Raw genomic sequence first — 16,440 nt, forward strand, 5'->3', positions numbered from 1 at the left:
ACTCTAGAAACCACGTCATTTCTATGTTACCAATTCCTAAGGTTACGTCACTTGTATTTTATCAACTACTGAAGTTAGTTCTCTTCTGTTATCTACTCCAGAAGTTATGCCAATTCTATATTATTAACACTATAAGCTATACCAATTCTATATTATTAACACTAGAAGCTATGCCAATTCTATATTATTAACACTAGAAGCTATGCCAATTCTATATTATTAACACTAGAAGCTATGCCACTTTTATATTATCAACACTAAAAGCTATGTCAATTCTATATTATCAACACTAAAAGCTATGCCACTTCTAGTTATCAGAATTAGAAGCTATGCCACTTTTATACTGTCAAGACTAAAAGTTATGCCCATTCTATATAACCAACTCTTATGGTTACATCACCTTTATGTTATCAACTACTGAAGGTATTTCCATTTTATGTTAACAACTCCAAAAGGTATGCAACTTCTACATTATCAACACTAGAAGCTAAGCTAGTTCTACGTTATCAACTCCAGAAGCTATGTCATGTCTGTGAACAACTCCAGATTTCTTTGAAGCTGTAAAATACACTTCCTGTTTTCTGTTGTTTATACACCTGATACTATTTAAACATTTTGTACTCGAGGGTGTTAGTTTATATCAGAGTTGTGATTGGCACCTCCCGAAAAATCACCCTATGTTCATAAAACATCTATTATAATTAATGTTTTAAATAAACACGACCCAGATTTCAAAACTAACACCTTCAACAATAAAAAAATTCTCCCTACGCCCCTGTAATTAATTACCCTTTATAAAAAATGGGACATAGTTATACATATAATAACTGTGTACCAGTTTTATTCCAATACATACAAACACGCACGAGAAACGCCCCCTCATATTTTTTAAACATTTGTTGGTGACTTCAGTTTAAAACTTTTTTAGATGAAGAATTACATAAGTGCTAGTGTTTTTCATAACTTATTCTCTATGTTATCGTATCAGAAGTGGAAATGTAGAGAAGACTTTAAGGTCTTGTGAAATTTGTTTATTATTATTATCACTACATGGTAATAGGCTTGACCTCGGTTTAACTGCATGCTCCAGTGTGACTTCTAGCGAGGTCTGGGTCTGCTGGGTCTCGTGCTTCTTTGACCCCCACCCCAACAATGTAAACAGTGGTAAATTTCTATTACGATGTTATTGAAAGAAACTGTTAGTTGTTGTTTTTTTTAGTCGCACACGCCGTTGGAACTTGAGGGTTCCTCAAATTAAACAAACGCACGTGCTCGTCATCTGCATTAAATCATTCTCCAGTTAACAATGAACATGCGGTCATCTTTGGCTGTGACTGTAGGTCACAGAAAGAGGCGGAAAGTGACGTTCAGTGTGAAACCTTTTTTGAATTCATACTGAAGTACCACCCGATACCTCACCTCTTGTGATTTTCTTAAACAAAACCTTACCGTGGTTATGAGGATACCCCTTCATATTATTTCACCCTGTTTGACTACCTAGCACCTAATTTCCTTTTTATGTAAAAGAAATGTTCCATATGTCTTGTGTAGACAGATAATTTGAATCAGGCCTATACGCTAGAAAAGATGTAACTATGGAAACAGACAGCAAAATCGTAACCGTGGAGATAAGTAGCAAAACTGTAACTATGGAGACAAACAGCAAAATCGTAACTGTGGAGATAAGTAGCAAAACTGTAACTATGGAGATAAGTAACAAAACTGTAACTATGGAGACAAACAGCAAAATCGTAAATATGGAGACAAACAGCAAAATCGTAACTGTGGAGATAAGTAGCAAAACTGTAACTATGGAGATAAGTAGCAAAACTGTAACTATGGAGACAAACAGCAAAATCGTAACTATGGAGACAGACAGCAAAACTGTAACTATGGAGACAAACAGCAAAAAAATCGTAACTATGGAGACAAACAGCAAAAAAATCGTAACTATGGAGACAGACAGCAAAACTGTAACTATGGAGACAAACAGCAAAAACGTAACTATGGAAAAAAACCCTCGAAGAAACCGTTACAGGTATTTAGTTTTTAGAGTCAAATGTCAAATGATTTTGAAATGGTTTTGTTAACTTTAACTGTGGTTGCTTGATCACTAAGGAAATTAGATGTCCATCTAAGTAGTGTGTTATTCACTTTCATATTTTATAAGTGGTGTCTAACAACATTGTGCCAGTCACAGTCAAATACTTTCTTTACGTCTAGGAATACAGCTCAAGCAGCTTGGTTACTGTTAAATTCATTGTGAAGAGATTCAGTTAGTCTGGTTCGATGGTCTACAGTTTCTATGCTTTTGCAGGACGATAGTTGGATGTTTGGTATCAGGTTGTTGTTATCATAATAAACCAGTAGTTTTTGTGACACTATGCGTTCAAGTAACTTACCTAAACAGCTTCTTAGACTAATCGGTCTGAAGATTACGGATTGGAATTATTTGCAGTAAATATAAAAATATTTGTGACGATAGATTTTCCCCAAGATTCCAGACTATAGCCTGATGAAAGTAGTAGATTCATAATGTTAGCTAAATGTAGTTAATGAGTTGTTCAATCCGTTTTTTTGTTGTTTTAATATTATGTTACGAATACCACCATGGCTAGAAGTCGGATTTTTTAGTGACTTAATATTTGTTTCAGGTTAACCTGTAGGGACGTTTGTATTGAATAAGTAAGGGAAGACCTGTGATGTTTGTGATTCAATGGACGTGTGGAATATCGGGCTGAATAGTTTGGGTTGAAAGGTTATATGACTGTGAACTTTTTGTTTTGATTGTAGAGGAGATTCGATGTTTGAAAAATAATTTTGGAAGTATTCGGTTGGTAATTCCACCTTATCAGTGTCTGTTTTGGTGGTGATGTTGTTATATTTAATATGATGATATAATTGGTTGTTGTTTCTCTCAGATGTTAAAGATTTAAATTGATTCTAAAATTATTGTGGTTAATTTTGAAAGTAACTTAGTTTGTTAACAACATTTTTAGCCAGTACTATTTTTCTCCCGTTAAATAGTGTGTGTATTCTGTTTGTTTGTGGTTTCATAATGTGCCTCGTGCTTTCCATGAAACTTCTTCTTGGGCGTTTTTTTTTAATTCAGTTAATTTTTTCTGGGTAAAGTTTCCAGTGTTGTAGTGTATTGCCACTTTGTTTTGTGGGGGTTGTCTTTTGTGTTGCTTGAGTAATGGCTTTCGTGACCTTTTCTACCCAAATATCTTGATGACCTTTAAATGATACCTTAGTTATGAATTAGGTAAGTGTTTAAGGTGTCTAGTGAAGTGTTACAATTGTTTCAGTCGATTATTATGTAATTGTTGGGAGCTATAGGGATATATGGCTTGTCCGTTAATTTGTAGAGTGAAAGAGATAGGGAAATAGTCACTAGACACAGTGGAGTGTGTAGAAAAGTTCCGGTAGAAAGGTAGGATTGATTTGGGGATTATAACAAGGTTTAGAATGTCTTAAGAGTCGCTGGCTGCATGATAGTGTGTTGGTGACAAACAGCAAAACCGTAATTATGGAAACAAATAGCAGAACCGTAATTATCTAGACAGACAGCAAAATCGTAACTATGGACACACATCCATTGCTTCAAAAACTACGCCATTGTTAAATATGTTGGACTGAACGTGGCTCACTGATTATCATGCCCAGATTATATATCTGCTGATTCTTGGTTCGTGTCCCTTTTGCTTCAAAATTTGTGTTTAATGCCAGATTTCTGTGGCACAGTTGAATGGGAATGATAGTATATTCACCCTGGATGTGATGTTCACGTTATAACAGTAAAGATCCCACTATTCGGTCAAACAAGATTAATTCAAGAACTAACAGTGAATACTGACGACAAACTTCCTTCCTTCTGGCCTGTCGCAGTGAAATTAGAGACGATTATATGAAGATAAACCTTGTGTATCTTTGAACGAAATTCTGAAACAAAAAAACAAAAAAAAATGAGCAAGGTCAGGTGAGTAGGAGGGGGGGGAAAGAACAGTGATCGAGTGTTTGGCCAAAAACTCACGAGTTCTGAGGGCTGAATTTCGCAGCAACGCGGTGCATCTTCAATTTTTCGGTCAAAATCTCGTAACAAGATCCAACTGATATCTCACGCTCTTCAGCAAGCTCCCTGACAGTCAGACGTCGATTTGCCCGCACCAGGGTGTTGATTTTGTCGACGTGTGGGTCGTCAGTTGACGTGGAAGGACGTCCAGGACGCTCATCATCTTCAATGGACTGTCGACCATCCTTAAAACGTTCATGCCACTTGAAACATGCCGTACGATTCATAGCAACATCACCGTAAGCCGTGTTAAGCATAGCAAAAGTTTCAGTCGCAGATTTTCCAAGTTTAGCACAAAATTTCACAAGTCGTTGCTCCTTCAGGTCATTCATTCTGAAATCCGCCAAACGAAAAAATCGCACTTCACTTAAAACCGCGTAGCTAATACACAAATGAAGATATCTGAAATCGGGAAATGGCGTCGTAATCAGCTGATCTGTGCGAACCTAGCGACACCAAGCAGATTCACCTGGAACCAACTGGAGCTGCGCAATTCAAACAGTCCGCGTATTTTTTGAACGGCCCTCGTATAGAGAACATCCTAATTGTACGTATATAACGCAAACGAATAAACACATTTGACATAACATATTAAATAATGCTTATCAATAACATGGTACTGTGATAGAATATAAAGGGAATAATATTAAACAGAATTATAAGTAAATAATCCAAGGCAATATTTGTTACACAAAATAATCAACGTTTCCTCAGCTTATTTACATCTAACTTATCGTTGTCTGTTACACAACATACGTAGCTGCAATAAAACTTTAATATCATACTTTGTCACCATTAAACATTTCAATAAAAATAACTTTGTCGGGATGTTTATCAACTGCATCAACTTTTCTAACTTTGAACGAACAAGGATGTTTCCAAAACTGACTTGAAAGTTTAGTTCATTTCTTGTGGGAACAGTTGTGCCTTTGGCCACTGGTTTTGGCATGACTAGTTCGATTCGGTCTTTCCTGACTGTTTCCTTATCTTGAGCTCTAGGTTTTAAAACATATTTGCTAACTTTTTATGTTTTTTTAGAAATTCTACCTCACAGTCACCATCTTTATCAAATTCTGACAGCACTTTGCCCACATAATAAACTGGTTTACGACTTTTCTGTATTTCCATTTCAGCCAACATATAGCTGTGAGTCTTAAGGTTGTTGTAATCACCATTTCCTAACTGTAAGCTTGTTGTTTGTTCTGTCTCCCCATCATTGTTATCATCACTACCCACAAAAGATATATTGTCATCATCATCATCAGAGGATGGACTGTCTTTCCAAGAGTTACTGTCATCACCATCATCATAGGATGGACTGTCTTTCCAAGAGTTACTATCATCATCATCAGAGGATGGACTGTCTTTCCAAGAGTTACTGTCATCATCATCATCAGAGGATGGACTGTCTTTCCAAGAGCTACTGTCATCATCATCAAAGGATGGACTGTCTTTCCAAGAGTTACTGTCATTATCATCAGAGGATGGACTGTCTTTATTTGGCTCTACCGCCAACTGTCTCTAAAGGCTCTTAGTCAAGCATTGTTTTGCCCTTTTTGCTGGTCTAGGTTAGGCTACGTTCTTCATATGTTTCATTCCTGATGTTGTTATAACTAATATTATTTGTTTCTTTTACGACCACGGTCTGATAAAATGTTCCCTGAACAACCTGCAAAATTTACCAATACACGAAATACTAATGAAACAATTTCAGATTTTCTGTCGTGAAATCCAATTCAAACTGTTAAATAAATAGCAGCATCTTACCTTTGGCAATTCCCAAACTTGTTCAAGTGTAATAAAGACAGCAGGACCTGAAGTGGGGTTTGACTGTACAGATGAAGACATTTGTGTATGGACCTCATCATCGTGACGAGTTGCACAACTCAGACCTGGTTCTAACTGTGCAGACGAAAAGGTTTATGCATGAACTCATCATTTACGTGATCAGATGGATATGCTCAACAGGGACTTGGTGATGACTGGTTTCTCGTCATAGTCATTAGATCAATTAGGTCAATAGATCTGAGAATTAGAGCAGGTGTTTCAGTTCTGCTCGCTCTCCCTTAATGTTAGGTTGTGGAATAACATTGTAAATTTGTTTATTGATACTAAGTACAGTAAGGTTTAGCCCTAACTAAACTAAAGCAAACAACGTACACAACTTGGAATTTTAATTCATCGAATATAAGCCGTATTTAATAAAGTGCCTCTCACTGGCACAACAGTATGTCTGCAGGTTCACACCGATACCGGTGATGAGCGGAACACAGACAAGTCCATGGTGTAACTTTGTGCATAAATTCCAAACTTAGTAAAGGCTTAAGTAGTGTTAGGCCTAACACAGGTTACTTAGATTTAGGATTCTTCATTATTATTCTGGAAATCCTATTTTTAAATAAATACTGTTGCAATAAAGATACCAAGTTGATCGAACATATTCCATTGTTTCACGTAACTGTTTTTATTAGCATAAGATACTTCATTTGTTTTATAAACGACTGTAGTTTAGACTATAAATAAAACTTCCAAAACAGTGCTTCTCGAAATACAAATAACTCACTTCTCGGATTGTACAGCCGCAGACGACTTGTATTGAGGAACAAAAGCGAAGCCTGCCCTATTCACAGATTCTGCTCTACATACGCGCCATCTAAATTATGTTAACAGGAGAAAAGAAAAGCTGTTAAAGTTGTATTACAAAAAGAAAGAAATAGTCGAGGTGTTATGTCACTCAATATGATTCCTTTATATTTTTAATTGTCTTTATTTCGGTTATAAGGTCTTTAATTTACAATTTTTCGAGATTCCCACGAAAACTGTTGGTCTTGCATTAAAAAAAGAGAAACGCATTTAACCAAAAGCTAGAAACGAGCTAATCAATTAAAAACAAATAACCAACAAGGGCTGTAACACTGTACGTTGGTTGAATGTTACACCTCATCTCAACTTCTCTGTATACATAGACATACAACATCGACAGTCAAGTGGGAGATTCGGGAGCTTGCGCCACTGCTTTACTGAGTGGAGTTAAAAGTCGCTACGAAACACTGGGTCTGGATGACAGTGGACTTCATGAAAACTGTTTATCTAGCATCACCGCCAGGATCCCTTGTTTAACCGACTGGACACAACAAGAAGGTAAGCTTTAATATGTTGCACAGAGAACAAGTAGTTGATTATTACAGTCTTCAACAGTAAATGAAGTTAGTATTTTCGCTAAAAATAAATAAATAAATATTAAAACTAAGAAAATAGCATAACAAATCGTAAAAAACTAAAGAGGTTTGGTTGAATTTCGCGCAAGGCTACTCGAAGGATATTTGCACTGGCCGTCCATAATTTTTAAATGATAGCAGTAGAGGGAAGGCAGAGTCAATACCATTCACTGCCGACTCTTGGCACACTCTTAACTGTGAAATAGTGAGGGTTACCATCCCAATACAACGTCGCCATAGCTGAAAGGGCGAGCTTATTCGGTGACTGGGGTTGATCCCACAACCCACATATTGAGAATGTCGAGCGCCCTAACCAGCAAGCCAACATCTTTGATTTGCCATTTTTTCACCTCCATCCCACCCACTAGCACAGTATGTATGCGGACTTGCAACGCTAGAAACCGGGTTTCAATACCCCTGGTGGGCAAAGCACTGATAACCCATTTTACAGCTTTGTGTTTAATTCCAAACAAACCAACAAATTGTTTGTTGGTTTTATCACGTGAAATTTGATGTCATCATTATACGTATCGGTTATTGATTGTTAACACATGAAATTCGAAAATATTGTTATTTATCTTGTCTGTTGGTTTTATCCCATGAAAATAAAAGTCGTTGTTATCTTTCTTATCTGTTCTTCTTTCTTATCCCATGGAAACCAAAGTCATTGTTACCTATCTTGTATGTTGCTTTTTTTTCACATGAAAGTAGACTTCATTGTCATCAGTCTTTTTTGTTGGTTTTATTATATGGAATTCAATGTTATTGTTATCTGGATTACTTAATGTTTTGTTGTTGTTTATCACATGAAAATTGACAAAAAGTGGCGAAATATGAAAATAAGAGAGATTTGAAAAACAAACCTGCAGTTAATTTTTTATAACAAGTTTTAAGCCTATTAATTTTCTTGTATGTCATCGAATAAGAGAGATTTGAAAAACGAACCTGCAGTTAATTTGTTTTTATAACAAGTTTTAGGCCTATTAGTTTTCCAGTATGTCATCGAATTTCGAATGTTTAAATTGAAAGTTTTAAATTATTATACTGGATATATATAGATGGCATTTCATATATATTTTTTGTCTCACAACTTAAGTGATGTATTCTCGCACTGAACGAAAACATTATTGAACGGTAACCAATTGGAGACAAAAAATATAAATGAGATATTCTTTCTTTAATTCACTTATATTTGTCTTTTCTTAATTTCGCGCATAGCTACCCGAGGGCTATCTGCGTTAGCCGTCCCTAATTTAGCAATGTAAAATAGTTATTCATCACGACCCCCGCTAACTCTTCAGCTACTCTTTTACCATTGAATAGTAGGATTGATCGTTACTTTATAACGCCTCCACGGCTGAAAGGGTTAGCATGTTTGATATGTCGAGGATTCGAACTCGCGACCCTCAGATTACGAGTCGAGTGCTATTCATTTATGATTTCGAGTCGCAATAGACAAGTTAAGAGAAGTTTAAAAATAAGCATTAGCAGTTAACGTGTTTTTGTTACAGTTTTCAGGCCTAATAGATTTACATTTCGTTAGGTTTCGGGGGGTAAGATATAAAGTGTCAAATAACTAAAGATAATTGTACAATAAACATAATATATTGTTGGTTTTAATTTGTTGTTGTTGTTATTTTTTACTTAACAGCTATCACACTCAATATTCTACAAGTCCAGGCGTGGTTTCTATGCCATATCTTTGAATTCATGAACCCGTATTTTGCGGTACTTTCCCTAAAAACGCATTCCACACTTTATGGCCGTGGGTGTGACAGCTAACCCTAACTATTCGCTGTGATAAAAGATCCCCAACTAATTGTCGAAGGGTCCTGTTAACTTATTATTTTTCATGAGTTTCTTCTTGTCCTATGATTCAAAATCACGGACAACTATGCCCAAAAAAGACACAGTCTAGGTTTACGAGACAAATTTATAACTACATAAACCATTGCTAAATTAAAAACTAATAAATGCTACCTTCATAAATGAACCTCTGAATGTCACATGACAATAAGACAATGGCTAAATGTGAAAAAAACCACTTTATGTTAATAAAGTTAGATTCTGTTAAATTTTGAAAATGTCCTACTTCATCTCCCTGGAGGTAAAGCTACTGGACTGGTCACTACAACAAGGGTAACTCATGCCACCCCAGCAGCCATGTATGCCCATTCTGCCAGCAGATGCTGGGAATCTGATGCTAAGATGCCAGAAGATGCCCGCAATACGTGTAAAGACATCGCCAAACAACTGGTGGAAGATGAACCTGGCCGCCACATAAATGTAGGATACTTCATAAGAATCTAATTGGCGAAAATTCCAGAGGAAGTGGTTGAGACGAAGCTAGCCAGTATATATAAACCAGTTTCATGCATTATATAAGTTTCACTGATATACTAACCTTTTATATTTCTATATTTGTGGAACGTACTTCTTAAAATAGATGATGGGTAATTAACCCAACCAATAATTAACCTTATAACATACTTGTTACAAAGATAACATCACGTTAGAAACTGGTACATTATGAATTTGGTCAAAGGATAATGTAATTATACTTGGTATGAAGATAATATCAACTTGGAAACTAATACATGATGAACCTGGTCAGTGGATAAGTTTATTAACAACTACAACTACAGACCTGTGATTGGCTGAAATAAACTTAAATTTACCACAGCCCTGTAACTGATTGATGTATCCTCAAATTAACAACTGCAGATTGATGATTGGCTAATTAGTCTTCAAAGTAACAACTAAAAACCGGTGAGTGAATGATCTTTCCACATTCAAAAGTTCACACAATATTTATTTTTCCGCTGTGCTGCAAAAGTAAAAATTAGGATAAATTATTATACTTCTTAAAACTGAAATCCTCAACAATAATTATAAACGATATAAGTAATAATACGTATTCATCCTTTATTTACCTTATTGTAGTCGTGCTATGGGAGTGAAAAGAAGAAATGTGTTAACAATAATTTTTATACAATAAATAATTGAATATGTTTAAACATAACTAATGATGTTGGCCTAACACCATTAAAATAGGTCGTTTTGAATTCAAGTTTGGTTTGTTTTGAATTTCGCGCAAAGTTACACGAGGGCTGTCTGCGCTAGCCGTCCCTAATTTAGCATTGTAAGATTAAAGGGAAGGCAGACAGTCATCACCACCTACCTCAAACTCTTGAACTACTCATTTACCAAAGAATAGTGGGATTGACCGTCAAATTATAACACCCCCACGGCTGATAAGACGAGCATGTTTGGTGTGACAGGGATTCGAACCCGCGACCCATCGGATTACTAGTCGAGTTCCTTAACCGCCTGGCCTTTGAATTCATGTATAGTTTATACTACATACAAGTAACCTCTGTTGTTAACAGTTCAGATTCGGGAAAACTGAAGTTCTTAACGGATACTGTAAGTTAATCTGTTATCTACATTTCAGGTTCAGGTCTTTTTATAGCTGCAGAATAACGGCTTATACGGTGGATTTGCATTTTTCATATACAAACTTTTAGTTCACAGCTCCATCATCTTTGACCGATTTGAGATCTAATTACAGTTGTGGACTCAGGAGGTGAAACCTTTTCAACTGATGTATTTAACTAATCCTTAGTCTCATAGATTAATTTACTCTAATCCTCCCTAAAATAATTTCAATTTGAGGGTAGGCTGGTAGAGATTCTGATAAGTAATAAGCTCGAATCGAGTATACGCGCTCTCTCGCCCGGCATGGCCAAGCGTGTTAAGGCGTTCGACTCGTAATCCGAGGGTCGCGGGTTCGAATTCCGGTCGCACCAAACATCCTCGCCCTTTCAGCCGCGAGGGCGTTATAATGTGTATGTGACGGTCAATCCCACTATTCGTTGGTAAAAGAGTAGCTCAAGAGTTGGCGGTGGGTGGTGATGACTAGCTGTCTTCCCTCTAGTCTTACACTGCTAAATTAGGGACGGCTAGCGCAGATAGTCCTCGAGTAGCTTTGCGCGAAATTCAAAACATAATACGCGCTCTACGAGTGGTATTGCTGGGCACAAAAGTATAACTTTCGAAAAGAGAAAGAAAATAGTCTCACAGAATAAGATATTTTAATCCTGCCTGAACGAATTTCAAGTTAGGCTGCTATTTTGGGTCTTTTCTTTATTCTATTGTTTCTTGAAACAATCTAAACTTGCACTGTTTGTTCTTCAGGTAATACTTGGTGTAGGACGTCGTCATTTTCTGCCCAAAAGCATACGAGATCCTGAAAGTCCAGCTAACGTAGGCCGACGTGGGGACGGTAGGAACCTGATTGAAGAGTGGCATAAGGACAAAGAGGTGCGAGAACTACGACATCGTTTTGTGTGGAAGAAAGAGGACTTTGAAGTTGTTGATACTGGGAAAATCGATTACTTATTAGGTAATTTCTGTTTATTTGATTAGTTTCTAAAGATCAAGTAAGGGGTAATTCAATTAAATAAAAAATAATTTCTTCAACTGAAATATGAAGTCATATTGGACATAAAGTCCAACAAGATGCAAAAATTATTCTAGAAGGAAAAGTGGAAGAAAGATAACGAAAGGACGACAAAAAATGAAATGGGTGGACATTCACATCTCAGAATGCACAAGCAGGGCTCAAGACAGATATTGTTGCTTGTAATTTGCAGCCAACTTCTGTAACTGAGATGAAACAAAAAAATACAAACGTCCATTGGAATGTTCTATTTTTTTAATTATTATTTAGTATACAAATGTATTCCGGTACTGAAGTGAAACTGTCATTAAACTGCCAGGTTCTGGTTTTCTTGCAGGTTTGTTTGGCTACTCGCACATGACTTACGAAACTGACCGCGACAGTAGTCCTAGTGGAGAACCTTCCTTGGCTGAGATGACACAAAAAGCTATTGAAATAGTCCGTAGGAACCCTCACGGGTATTTCCTATTAGTAGAAGGTAAACTTAGCCTTTGCTTTATACACGATGTCAGTTTGTTACTTGAATATAATAGAAACCACACCTAGTAAATTAGTTTAGCTGGAGATATTTTAAGGACATTGTTTGGAAATTCTGATACGTACGTGTACGGAGATTGGTTATCCTCTGGAAATCATTTAAGCCCCAACACCATTGGCCATAGACAAACCTAATGTATTGTTCACAATTAAACTGTTAACTACGGTCGTTTATCGTACATCATCAGTTAATGTAATAATTTACAGACGCCCTCAGTTTCTTGTTGGGAGAGGGAAACTGACCTGTTGTGTTATGATTCTTGTTAGTCGAAGGCGACTTTAACCCTTTTTCATATATTTTTAAAATTAATTTTGATAAAAGGTGTATTTCTCTTTTTCCTCTCTCTTATTATGTAAGTTTACTTTTTTATAATCTTTGTTTGTAAAAGGTGTTCAATTTTCACACTTTAATTATATGGTTTTAGCTAATTTAATATTATGTAATATTATTACATTTCTTCACTGGTTATTACGTGAATAGCTTACTCATTCTGTGGCGAATTTAAGGTTGTGTGGGCTCAGGGGGTAATAATTTTTGTGAGTCCTACATCTTATGTAATTTTATGGATGATACAATAAAATTATAAAAGGGCCCTCATTAAAACCATGGGCCCTGGATTTAGCCCCTACCTAAATATACCAGTGTACTCATTTCCAAAGCTATGAATACAATACAAAATAACTACTAATAAATTTAATTTCCAAAGCTATGAATATAATATAAAATAACTACTAATAAATTTAATTTCCAAAGCTATGAATATAATATAAAATAACTACTAATAAATTTAATTTCCAAAGTTATGAATACAATATAAAATAACTACTAATAAATTTAATTTCCAAAGTTATGAATACAATATAAAATAACTACTAATAAATTTAATTTCCAAAGTTATGAATACAATATAAAATAACTATCCACTTTTTTAACTTGCTAACTTATTTTCATAAACTAATTCATAATATAAAGTATCATAACATTAAACTGTTATGCACTAAGTCACGAAACCTACCAAAGTTCGTAAAAATAACGTCTAGTAAAATAATGCTCTATTTTATCACCAGGTGGCCGAATAGACCATGCCCACCACTTTAACAATGCTTATCGGGCTCTCACGGACACATTGGCACTAGAGAGCGCTGTAAATAAAGTGTTAGAGATGACAAGAGAAGATGACACTTTAATTGTTGTGACTTCAGATCATTCGCACGTGTTTACTTTTGGTGGTCACCCTAAACGAGGAAATCCAATTTTAGGTATTTGGAAATTTTACCTTATAATTCTGTAAAATTGATTTGTATTGAGTGACAATACTAAAACAGAGTGACGAATATAACAACAAAAAAAAAAACAAAATAAGATGTGTTTAAGGAAATTATGTTGACTAATTGTTTTTCATCCCACTTAATAAACTTTATTTTGCAGTTTTAAAATAATAATGAAAAAACAATTGGAGTACTTGAAAATTAAATTTTCAAGGATTTGAAAAGTTTCTTAAGTTCGTGTTATTCGATGTTACTGTTAAATTCGAGTATGAATGTCGTATTCGAGAAAACACCATTTTTAATACTAATTGCACATTACTTGTCTTGAGTTGAAGTTTGGAAAAGTTTTAATCCTGAATTGTACGTTTTGTTCTAAAAATCTCATTTTTAACCAAAAGAAAAATGATAACTTTACCATTGAAAACATAACTTTAGTTAGTTATAATTCCCCATGATTTAATCAAAAAAGAAATTGTATGTGTGTTTCTCGTCGCTAACACTAACTGAAACGGACCTGGGTATAGTAGAAATTTCCCGTTAGGGAGAAGAATCTTGCAGGCGTCGACACTGGTAAGACTTTACAAGACATTATAGTTCAATTAGGCTTACCTTAGTATCAGTTCATTATGAAATTTCTTATAATACGATTAGGCTTACCGATATTCTACCGGTGGACAACAAATTTATGCACCTCAAGCAACCGTTGCGAATTAAATTATAATATTTGTTTTATTATTTGATAAATGAAAATGTCCTAATGTTTTATTTTAATAATTATATATCTTTTGTCCAAAAATTTAAAAAATCTTAAATTATTTGCTTTCCTGGCTCAAGCATGGCCAAGTGGTTACGGCGCTTGACTTATAATCTAAGGGTCGCAGGTTCGAATCCTTGTCACACCACACATCCTTGCCCTTTCAGCCGTGGAGGCGTTATAGCGTGACTGTCAATCCCACTATTCGCTGGTAAAAGAGTAGCCCATGAGTTGGCGGTGTGTGATGATGACTAGCTACCTTCCATCTAGTCTTATACTGCTAAATTAGGGACGGCAAGCTCAAATAGCCATCGTGTAGCTTTGCGCGAAATTAAAAAAACAAACACATATTTGCATTCCTTTTATGAATATAGAGAATACAAGACATATAAAACTACAAAATAAACCCTATTTTTGGTTTCAGTTTTGTTTGAAGAAATCAAATATTTAACTGATAGAATTCGGATATAAAATGATCGTAAAATACATTAATTTAAAGTTATATTTACATGCCATTATATCAGATTAAATTGAAAATTACAAAATATATGGAATATAATAATGAATATTAAAATATGTAATTTAGCAGTTCGTTCTAGTTATGGTTGATTTTTAGTGACTTCGACTTCCAGAACATAAAAATTACGTGGAACAGTCGGCGGGAAGATGTCACGGTATACGCCCATCGACCTATGTCTCACCTTTTCAGGGGTGTGTTCGAGCAAACCTACATACCTCACGCTATGGCTTACGCTGCGTGCATCGGTCCTAACAAAGATACGTGCGATCGAGGGCGACACAACTACCAAACACAGAGTCGTGACTGCCCACCTGTAGAAGAAAAGGATACTTCAAATTGGAGTAACAGGGGTGTGAAGAAAATAGTCCCATTTCCTTATGGTGCGTGGTTATTGTAACAATTTTGTTTGAGTGGTGGAATGTGAAATGTTATATAAGTCTTCGCATGCAATGAATGTTACCTAAGTCAGTATAAAGACCTGATATAAACACGCGAAAGTAACTGATATAGAAGCATAACCAACCACCACTGACCAACTAATTGTATTAATACGGTACGCTGTTGTTAGACTTTCTGTCCATAGGAACCAAATAAGTGCGTGGAGAAAAATAATAGTCAAAGTTGTTCTTTTGTTAATTCGAAGTGGATTATGCTTAGTTTTAAAGACAAATACAGTTGAACTCGTGTGGATGTTAATTAGAATAATAATGTTCGGTTATGTACAAATGTAGAATGAATGCTTATCTGGTGGAATGGTAACAACTCAGATAGAGGTGATAGAACAGTTCTGATGGATTCTGTAATTCTTATACAACAACTCAGATAAGGGTGATAAGACAGTTCTGATGGATTCTGTAATTCTTATACAACAACTCAGATAAGGGTGATAGGACAGTTCTGATGGATTCTGTAATTCTTATACGTGTGGTTTTAAAGGAATAATGGAGTCTTCATATTTTATTGGTGCAATTTGAGTTGAATAATATATTGTTATAAAATAAGGTGGGTGTGGTTTGAGAGGAATAAAGGATTGTTGTCAGATTAGGTGGGTGTGGTTTGAAAGGAATATAGAATTGTTGTTAGATTAAGTGGGTGTAGTTTGAAAATCAGGTGAATGTGACGTAAGGAATAATATATTTTTATCAGATCAATGGGTGTGGTTTGAGCGAAATAATAGAATGTTGTCCAATTATGTGAGCACAGTTTGAAAAGAGTAACGAAGTGTTGACAAATCGATTATTAATTAATTTAATCTATAATAAAGTGCGTAGTATAAAAAATAAATTTATTTCTTCATTTGAATAAACTTTATTTATAATTTATCAATATCATTGTCACAATGTAACCACGAATTACGAAGAATTATATTAAAAAAGATTATCAAAGATGTAGTTTAGAATGATTCAGACAATGCAAATGTAGCTTAATTTAAATCTACTAACTAAATTTATATGGCCCGGCATGGCCTAGCGCGTTAAGGCGTGCGCTTCGTAATCTGAGGGTCGCAGGTTCGCGCCCGAATCGCGCCAAACATGCTCGCCCTCCCAGCCGTGGGGGCGTTATAATGTGACGGTTAATCCCACTATTTGTTGGTACAAGAGTTGGCGG

At 35.5% G+C, this 16,440-nt stretch overlaps 1 protein-coding gene across 1 annotated transcript; it reads left to right on the top strand.

Moving 5' to 3' along the window:
• Positions 1 to 1,312: 1,312 nt before the first annotated feature.
• LOC143228553 (alkaline phosphatase, tissue-nonspecific isozyme-like) lies at positions 1,313 to 15,226 on the top strand. Its single transcript, XM_076459795.1, has 7 exons — positions 1,313 to 1,336; positions 7,039 to 7,213; positions 9,398 to 9,576; positions 11,488 to 11,695; positions 12,090 to 12,230; positions 13,358 to 13,549; positions 14,945 to 15,226. The coding sequence occupies exons 1-7, from the start codon at positions 1,313 to 1,315 to the stop codon at positions 15,082 to 15,084; spliced, it is 1,059 nt and encodes a 352-aa protein (XP_076315910.1). The 3' UTR covers positions 15,085 to 15,226.
• The last annotated feature ends 1,214 nt before the right edge of the window (positions 15,227 to 16,440 follow it).

The sequence above is a fragment of the Tachypleus tridentatus genome, chromosome 10 (genome assembly GCF_004210375.1).
Source record: "Tachypleus tridentatus isolate NWPU-2018 chromosome 10, ASM421037v1, whole genome shotgun sequence".
NCBI lineage: Eukaryota > Metazoa > Arthropoda > Merostomata > Xiphosura > Limulidae > Tachypleus > Tachypleus tridentatus.